This window comes from Humulus lupulus, chromosome 7 (assembly GCF_963169125.1).
Source record: "Humulus lupulus chromosome 7, drHumLupu1.1, whole genome shotgun sequence".
NCBI lineage: Eukaryota > Viridiplantae > Streptophyta > Magnoliopsida > Rosales > Cannabaceae > Humulus > Humulus lupulus.
In genome coordinates, this window is record NC_084799.1 from 47,884,639 (window position 1) to 47,894,125 (window position 9,487).

The 9,487-nt window shown below is 34.9% G+C and overlaps 1 protein-coding gene across 2 annotated transcripts; it reads left to right on the forward strand.

Moving 5' to 3' along the window:
- The first annotated feature begins 1,016 nt into the window (after window positions 1-1,016).
- LOC133791882 (uncharacterized) lies at window positions 1,017-9,190 on the forward strand. Of its 2 annotated transcripts, none has more exons than XM_062229789.1 (11): window positions 1,017-1,359; window positions 1,928-4,927; window positions 5,071-5,203; window positions 5,292-5,380; window positions 5,463-5,710; window positions 5,871-5,957; window positions 6,093-6,192; window positions 6,478-6,685; window positions 6,797-6,935; window positions 7,667-7,968; window positions 8,787-9,190. In XM_062229789.1, the coding sequence occupies exons 1-10, from the start codon at window positions 1,258-1,260 to the stop codon at window positions 7,722-7,724; spliced, it is 4,164 nt and encodes a 1,387-aa protein (XP_062085773.1). In that variant the 5' UTR covers window positions 1,017-1,257; the 3' UTR covers window positions 7,725-7,968; window positions 8,787-9,190. The 2 variants fall into 2 exon arrangements, with proteins under 2 accessions (XP_062085773.1, XP_062085774.1); XM_062229790.1 differs by having other exon boundaries at window positions 7,676-7,968.
- Window positions 9,191-9,487: the final 297 nt, after the last annotated feature.

The following is a 9,487-nucleotide window of genomic DNA, read 5'->3' on the forward strand; positions in this document are numbered from 1 at the left end:
GAGAGATGGAGGGAGAAGGGCTACCCCTAATCATTAAAATTCATTCCTTCTTTTTACGGGAAGATTACTAATTATTACTTTAAAAAAGTAACAAATATTTATGCTAAAATAATAATATAGTAATATAAATAATTAATATCTTCTCCATCCTTCCAACTTCACTTCAATATCAAATAACATAAATGAGAGATACTACTATCTCTTCATGTATAATACTCTCACTCTTTTCTATCAAACATATTCAAGAGGTGTTTGGTGTAAATATTTTATTTGGTGGACTTTAGTAAATATAGTGAGATTAAAAGAATCTCAAACTCAAGTGATCAAAGAGTTTGAGATCACTAAAAATTACACTTAAAAATAGGACTCACTTAAACATAAACCTTCCACTAAAAGTTATACCCAACATAAGTTTGAGTTCCCATTCTCATTCCGAAAATATACCCAACATAAGTTTGAGTTCCCATTCTCATTCCCAAGAACCTCAACTCCATAATAAACATCCCCAAGAACTTGAAATGACTACTAAGAATTCTCAAACAAAATACAATTAAATTTCATATTCTATATAAAAACTCAAATATAACAAGATTATTAAATAAGTGATACTTAAAACTCAAAATATTTAAATTATTATCTAAACATGTAATAATATTAAAATTGTGTTTAAGCTCACAAAACTACACATTAATTAATTTACCTTAATACAATTTTTTTGATCGAATTGATTTATTTGAAATAATATTTACTTTTATGTATATATAATTTTTAATCTATGCTAAACACATGATTAATATGTGAATATAGAAATAATTATATATTATATATAGTTGTTTGAAGACCCCAATCTATTAGAAAGTAAAAAGGAATAAAAATAAAGGAGTGAATGAAAAGCGGCTAATCAGTGGAGTAGGAGTAGGAGTAGTAGCCAGTAGTAGACTAGACTATTACTGGCATTTCCTTATTCTGATTTCTTGAGGAGAAAGTATGTATCAGTAATAAAGATTTCGAAATTTAAAAAAAAAAGAAAAAGAAAATCTAAAACACGATCAAAGGCAAAGCCATCATTATTTTCGTTTACGCTTTCAAATAAATATTTTTTGATTGGGGTTTTCCGATTTCGCCTCCTTCCCGTTTTGGGCTTAACGTACGCACACCCTTATTATCATTCACCAACAAAAGAAATAAATTACTTTTTTTTATCGTATTCATCAGTCGCCATCGTAACATACACAGTGGTCTCTGTTTCACGCTTCAATGGCGGTGGTGGACCATCATCAAGATTCAAATCGCTTCGCCAACAAAAAGCGTAAAAGAGATTACTGCACAAGAAAGCTTCTTGTTAATGATCAAGTTGAGGTATACGATTTGTAATTGCTTTTTTTCTGGTCATAATTTAGCCAAGAAGAACTTTTTTGTTTTTTTTTTATTTCACGTCATTGTTGGTTTGTTTTGGGATTATCGAGTTTACACTTTCATTACGACAGATATGAGAAGAAAGAATTTATATTTTTTACATATATATTTGTATATACACATTGTGCTCTCGTAAAAAATGTCTTTGATTTTACTGTCTCTGCTTTTACGCATTCCCATCTCTGATTTTGATGGGAAAAAAAGTGTTTTTTTTCCTTTTGGTAAAAGGCAAAAGCTTCATTTACTGTTTGGTTGGCTACATTGTGCTAGTTTGGGGTAATTATTATAATCCATCTATGGAATTATATGTACACTTTTTGGTTTTAGGATTGGGTTTGGCTCTGAATATAATCACTGTCATCTTTAATTTTTTTTGTGCTTATGTTAGTGATGAAGACCAAAGTATTGCTAAGGCATTGTCTATATATGCAAATATGACTTTTCGATACTGGGAAATCCGAAATTGTACATGTTTATCTGGTCGTGATCGTCTGAATTTTCCTTTTTTTAGGTGAGGAGTGTTGAAGATGGATTTTTTGGGTCATGGCATTCTGGTTCTGTCATTGCATGTGGCAGCTGTAGACGGCATTATCGTCACGTGAGATATTATCATCTTTTAGCTGACGATGGGTCTGGGAAGCTAGTTGATATGGTGACTGTTTCACCGATTTTGAACGGTATTGATTTGGACAAGAGGGACTTAAACGAGAGCTATCGTGGGAATATAAGGCCATTGCCTCCTGTGGTTAAGTTTAAACCATGGGGACTTCACTATGGATTCTGTGTGGATGCATATTACAATGACGCTTGGTGGGAAGGTGTGATTTTTGACCACGACGACTATTCACCGGAGAGAATAGTATTCTTCCCGGATTTAGGTGATGAAATGAGGATGGATATTGGTAGTTTAAGGGTTACTCTGGTCTGGAATGAGGTTACTGGGCATTGGAAGGAGCGTGGGGATTGGATTTTTCTTGAGTTGATAGAGGAGGTCGAGAAAGAGTCCCGTCTTCCTGTTTCTGTGAAGCAAATATGGTATGACATGCGGGAGAAAAAGGATTTTCAGAAGGCAAAGGAGTGGACTTGTACTGATAAAGAGTTATGGAACAAGATGTTCTGGGAGGTCATTGAGGATTATACTGGTATTATTGAGAAACAACATTGTCCAACGTTGGGACTTTCAGAGAACTTGTTGCCAATAGATATGGATAAACTGGAGTCAGCTGAACCTGATAAAGATATTATCATGAATCCCCAAGCAGAGCAGATTGGCTCAGATGATGTTCTGCCTGTTAATACCCCTGTAAATAGTGATGTAGTGATTTATCAAGGAGCAATTGTGATGCCCAGGTTGGATTCAGCTCAACTTGGTACAGAGTTTACAGATGTTAACGTAGATCCTGAAGCAGTACTGATTTGTTCTAATGATGTTTCACCTGTTGATAACTCAATAAATAAAGACGGTGTGGTTTGTCAAGAAGAAAGTGTGAAGTGTGCGTTGGAGTCAGCTCAAGCTGGTAGGGATGTTAATATGGATTCTGAAGCAGAAATGACGGGCTCTTATACAACTGTACCTGTTGACAAGCTATTGAACAGTGAAATGGTGGCAGATGTTATTGATGTTAATAGCTGTATTGATAAGATTAATTATCTTCAGATGTGTGATGACACTGCTCCAAGTGCTGTTTCGATGGAACCTGATATGGATCAATCAACTTCTATGGTGAACATTGATGAATCAAATATGAATATCTTAGCTGACCCAAGCATATCACATTACAGTGAAGCATTTTGTATGTTACCTCAGGCTTTACCAATGACGCCTTTCTATCATGGTGGAATTTCTAGTGCTGGTTCTAATAGCTGTGGCGTTAAGGGCAATGGGAAGTGTAAAAATCAAGCCCGTGTGAGTACTGTAAATTGGTTACCTTTTAGCTCAGATATGATTCAAGGGGCAGAGTTTTGCCCCAAAGCTGTTGATGAATACTATGACCTACGTTGTAAAGAGTCTGGAAAAGAAAAAAAGATAAATTCTATAAAGATATCTGTTTGGAAGCATCTTTTATATTTGGGTTGGAAATGCGAAACTTCACATAAGGACGTAACCAGAAGACGGTATACATCACCTGATAAAAGATGTTTCTATTCTCTTTTTGCAGTCTGCAAGCACTTGAAGGAATCTACCAGAGATACAACCTCCCAAGATGAACCAAAAGGAGAGCATTCTTTAATTGATTCGTGTCCATGTCTTAAACAATCAGAAGATAGTCAAAGTCCTGAGTTTTATCCTCACACTGCTGAGTTCCCTTGTTGCATTGAAGACAACAAACCTGACTTTGGCTTTCAATCAGTTATGCAGTATTATTTGAATAGCTACAAAAAAGATCACAAAAGAAAGGCAGAGGAGCTGTCAAATTCAAAGAAGTACCTCTTTTCTGTGGGATGGAAGGTTGAAAAGCATCGCTATGGTTCGGGAAGAAAGATTGTGAAATATAGGTCACCCACAGGAAAGACATATTGGTCCTTTTTAACTGCCTGCAAAGCTTGCTTGGCTGAAGAGTTGTCCAGAGATGCTGCTTCTGCCTGTAGACTAGCCACAAGCTTAAATGACACTGGAGAAAATGAGGGATGTTCAACTTTTAGTAATGTGTCTTCTCCCATGATAAGTGACATGGCCTTTCAACAAAACTTGGTTCAACAAAACATTCCTCCCCAAAAGTTATCCAGCGAGAGTCACAGTGTGGCAGGGTTTAAAAAAATTATAAAGAATGGAGAAGTTAAAGTTAAAAGGATTAGAAAAACTCAAAGGAAGAGAAATGGTGATTTGGTTGGTGATGTACATGCATTTCAAAGACAGATTAGCCTACATCAAAGAAGAGATGGATTAAAAAATTGTCCAAAGAAGGATGGAAAACTGAGTCATTCAACATATCGAAATTCCTCCCATCTGAAGGTGAAACAAAGTAAAAAATCTAAAGCATCGATCAACTTAAGAAATGTTGAGGATGGTACTAAGCCAAAACGCGTATTAAGGTCTAGCAAACGTGTGCAAGAGGTGGTTATTCCTAATTCCTCACACCACAACCCACGAACTGTACTTTCTTGGTTGATTGACAATAATATGGTTTTGCCAAGGGCAAAAGTAAAATATCGTACGAGTAAGGACCAACGTACTATGGCTGAAGGAAGGATAACTCGCAATGGGATCAAGTGCAGCTGCTGTCAGAAGTTGTTTACTCTTGCTAGCTTTGAAGTCCATGCTCGCAGCAAGCATAATATACCTGCTGCCAATATATTTTTGGAAGATGGAAGGTCTCTCTTAGACTGCCAGAGGCAAGTCATTAATAATTGTGAGATGCAAAACTCAACAACAGAATTACATGATAGAGAAAAGAGTAATTGGCAGCGAGGTGAGAATGACTACATTTGTACTGTGTGTCACTATGGCGGTGAATTGATGCTATGCGATCGTTGTCCATCATCATTTCACAAGGGTTGTCTTGGTCTGAAGGTATAGCCTTCTAAAAAATTTTCTTTTTTATGTTTTTGTTAAATTTTCTTGCTTCCATTTTTTTTTTGGTTTCTTTCTTAAGGATTTTTTGTTTGAGAACTTTTATGTGTTGATTTGGATTGAAATTGTTTTACTTCTAATAGGATATTCCAGATGGTGACTGGTTCTGTCCATCTTGCTGTTGTGGGATTTGTAGAGAAGGCAAATTTCAAGATCAAGAAGACAAGGCACACGTGCAGGAAGGAAATCTCATCTGCTCTCAGTGTGAGCGTAAATGTAAGTTTTCTTCTTGTCTTATTAAGCTAGACGTATATGCAAAATTCTTTTGAAATGTCTCTGATGTTGTTTTTGATCCATTTGATAGATCATGCTGGGTGCATGAATAGCAATCAGCTAGATAAGTTGGAAACTTGTCATGCAGGAAACTGGTTTTGCTCTGAAGAGTGTGAAAAGGTATTCCTTTATTTGCTATTGTTTTGCACGTCATGGATTAATCGCTTCTTCTTTTTGTAAATAATACATGTAATCTTTTCAGATATTTTTGGGCCTACAGAAGCTTCTTGGAAAAACTTTTACAGTGGGGAAGGACAATTTAACCTGGTGTTTATTGAAGGCCAGAAAGACTGATGGTGACAGTAGTACTGACTCTATTGACATGGATGCCCTGACTGAGAGTTATAGCAAGCTCAATGTTGCTCTTGGGGTGATGCATGAGTGTTTTGAGCCTGTTAAGGAACCTCTCACGCGGAGAGATCTTGTAGAAGATATTCTATTTAATAGAGGGTAAGAATCACTTATTTAAATTTTGTTATTTTTCATCTTTTATGCTTGTTAGTGTGTCCTAATCCTTAATTGCGGTAGCTGCGTTTTGGCTTGATGCATGATATTATGAAATTCATGACTTAATTCCCCCTTTTTTTTTCTTGTTTTGAGGGAACTCCAGGTCTGATCTTAAACGTTTGAACTTTGAAGGGTTCTATACAGTACTCTTACTTAGAAATGATGAGTTGATTACCGTGGCTACAGTAAGGTGAGATTGATCCTCTTTTTTTTTTTTTCTTTCTTTTCATATTCTTTTACTTGTAAGAAATTGGTATGTTCTTAGTTGAATTGTCTCCTCTCCTTTTAGTATGAGTGTAAATATATTTTTTTCTTCCTTTCTAAGGGTTTATGGACGAAAGGTTGCAGAAGTTCCCCTTGTTGGTACTAGATTTCAATATCGTCGACTAGGAATGTGTCGCATAATGATGAATGAGCTTGAAAAGGTAAAAATGAGCCTTCATTTGTGTTCATGATTTATTTTTTTCTCTTTTTTGAATAGAAGGTCAGGGTTGGGGTGAATAATTTTTTATAATGCGACGGAAACAATAGCATCTTAGACTACTAACTGCAAAATATGTGTTTATCACACTTTTTAGTTTAAAATAAGTTGACAGCTGGTAGTATTATTGTTAACTTATATTCACATTTTATATAGTAGAGTTAGAGTCATGAATGATTGTTAGCACTCATCAAATTTCTGATTACTGTCTACAACTTTCTTTTTTCAGAAACTCATGGAATTAGGTGTGGAGAGATTGGTTTTGCCTGCTGTTCCTAGTGTACTAAACACATGGACTACTTCTTTTGGGTTTTCAAAGATGACAGCTTCTGAGAGGTTACAGTTTCTGGATTATACTTTCTTGGATTTCCAGGATACTGTCATGTGCCAGAAACTGCTATGGAGTGTCCCTTCGGCTGGATTAATCACATTAAAAGGTAAACTTTAGTTCTTGCAGGTTCTTTGTATGAAGAGAAAAATAGGAGAAAGGTAATACATCATTCTTACAAACTGGCATACTTATTCATATATGCAACTATATTATGCAGGATTACAATCCAATTTTCATGATGATATCATTGAAGCAGGCAATAACATTGATTGTGATAGATTAAGTGCTGTCTCTGAAGTATATCAGGCAGAACAAATCGAAGACAATCATCAAATTGTGGATGAAGGACAACTGCAGTATGTCCTCACCTTATACTATCTTTAGGAAAATTAAAAATAAAACAAAAAAAAAATTCTTTACTAAAATCTTTTCTTGAAGTGAGGACTAATGTGGTAGAATTTAATTAGTCTGTGAAGAATAGACCCAAAGCTTCTTTTCTGTTGGTTGTACTTATTTGGAATAATTGGTGGCATAACAATAATGTTAAGAGAAAAATCATGTTGATAAACTGTGCTTTAACCGGAGTAAATAAATTTTTTTTTATCTCAGCCAAAATGTAGAAAATTACATGTAATGTGTTTACCGGGGTGGGAAAAAAAGTGGAATCATTGTATGGCTTGTCTCTTGCTAAGAATTGATTATGTGCAATGGTTTCAAAGAATAAGAAATTCTATTCTTAGGTACTATATAAGTTCAAAACTAAAGAATCTTGAAAAGATAGCTGCACCAGTGTTCAAGGACTTGGGATATTAGGATAAGAACTTAAGACAGGGGGATGACATAGTGACCAACCACTCTGTCGGTTAGTTTAATAAATAGCCAAATATCAAACTTTCTTTAGCGAGAAGGATTCTTTCTCCTTGATGAAGGGAGATTGTTAGGAAAAGTTAGGGTTGTATCTACCTATATATATACCTCTATTTCATTGGCTAAAAAAATAAGAAAAAGAAGACATTTTTTATTCTTTTTTTTTTTTTTTTCATTCACATGGTATCAATGCCAATGTTCTAAATGGACTGTCGGCAAGCCATGTCAGGCCAAAAGAAGACTTCTTCAACGCCAAGCGATTCTTCAAGTGCGACTAGATGAGGTACGACTGATGGTGGTGCAATCACAAAAACAACCCAACCTAGCTCGTAGCATTAGACACGACGATTGGAAAAGGAACACATTGCAGAAACGACTTTTTTTTCAGCTTACCACAGTCAAAATTATTTGGAATGGGCATAGTGTGGGAAATTGGCAATTGGTGGATGAGGCAGGCTCGGACTGTTGAATGGCGAGGTTACAGAAACCACCAAAGGGAAGTACAACAGTAGCATGTTGAAGGTCTGAAAATTCTCTTGTCATGGCATAACTCATTAATTCCATAGAATCTTATATGGCTAAGAGCACTCCCATCAGCTTTTCTACTTAAAAAGAAACATTATCAAAACTCAATTTTTTTATTTATTTTACACCACCCATTTACAACATATCATTACATCAGATTATCTATTTTTTCTTTACTTTATTTAAATATTATATTATTTAATATATTTTATTCATTTCAAATATTTTCTCTTAACTATCAATAATCGCCCCCAAATGTAAAAAAAATTGTAAAAGCATTTGATGGAGTGTCATTTTAAGACTCCTTAGCTATATTTTACAAATTTAGATATTTTACATCATCTAATGTGAGTGCTTTTAGCCCAAAATGTTTTTCCCTACAGCCAAGGATATGTAGCAAGTTATTCGTGAGATGTACTTTGATGTTGAACACTTCTCAAATTTTTGAGTTAAAATAAATGCTGTGGACAGGGAGATCATGATGTCATGCCATCTCCAAGCAGACAACATATCACTATTTTGGTGTTGTTTTCACACCAAATCAATTCCAACCAAATTAAAAATGATTTTTTGTTTTTTTTTTTACTTTTAATATTAATATATTTACAAATATATATATAATAATTGTTATGATTTTATAAAATAATATAACAATAAAAAATATACTTTTTTGTGTAACTTTTAGTGTTATGGTTTGAATGAAAAAAAATAGTGTTAAAATGTCACTATTTTGGTGTTGAACCAACATCAAAATAGCTTTTGTGGTTGGAGTTGCCCTCACCACTTGTTATAATGGAATTGTTACGTTGTGACAGGAATGGGATCTTTGCTACGAGGATGATTGGGATTGTACAACTGAGTGTTCGACACAAAAACAAAGAAGAAGAAGAAAAAGGTAGTTTGTCTTTCTCAAAGGACTTACTCAAGACTTGGATGATGTTTGAGGTAGAATTGTGGAATGGAATTCGCTTATCCGAAGTCTTCTCCGAAGTGTGTAGAGAAGAAACTAGGAAAAAAGTGATGTGTAAGTGACTAAAACCTAGAGTTGGTGGTTTGACTCATCTCCGGGGGTGCCAATACTGAAGGGGAAATAAGAAATCCCAAGTTCGAGTCTGTTGGGGTTTTATGCCCTAATTAAAACCCAAATATGTAATCTCATTTTATTATCATTAAAAGAATAGAAATCATTTTTTGACTTGGTCAATCACTTTGCTCACATATTTTATTTTCATGATTATTTGTTTAATATAAACTTCTATTAAATCCCGAGCATATAGCTAATCCTATTTATAGTGACGTAATCACAGTAGAATTAGGGGTGAGCACGGTGTGGTTTGGGCGGTTTGAAGACTTTTTAATACACCACGCCACAAGTGCGGTTTAGTAACTAGAACACACCATGCGGTGTGATTTGGTTGCACCAAACCGACCAAACCAAACCATTTTTTGCGGTGTGGTTTGGGCGGTTTTCCACGGTTTGTGTTAAAAAATATGTCATAACAAAATTTAAATTTAA

Bases quoted from the DNA above. Each gene is read 5' to 3' on its own strand.
- LOC133791882 (XM_062229789.1), top strand. From the start codon at position 1,258: ATGGCGGTGGTGGACCATCATCAAGATTCAAATCGCTTCGCCAACAAA. The intron at 5,381-5,462 runs GTATTCCTTTAT...TAATCTTTTCAG, and splicing joins GCTCTGAAGAGTGTGAAAAG to ATATTTTTGGGCCTACAGAA. The intron at 6,686-6,796 runs GTAAACTTTAGT...TATATTATGCAG, and splicing joins TGGATTAATCACATTAAAAG to GATTACAATCCAATTTTCAT.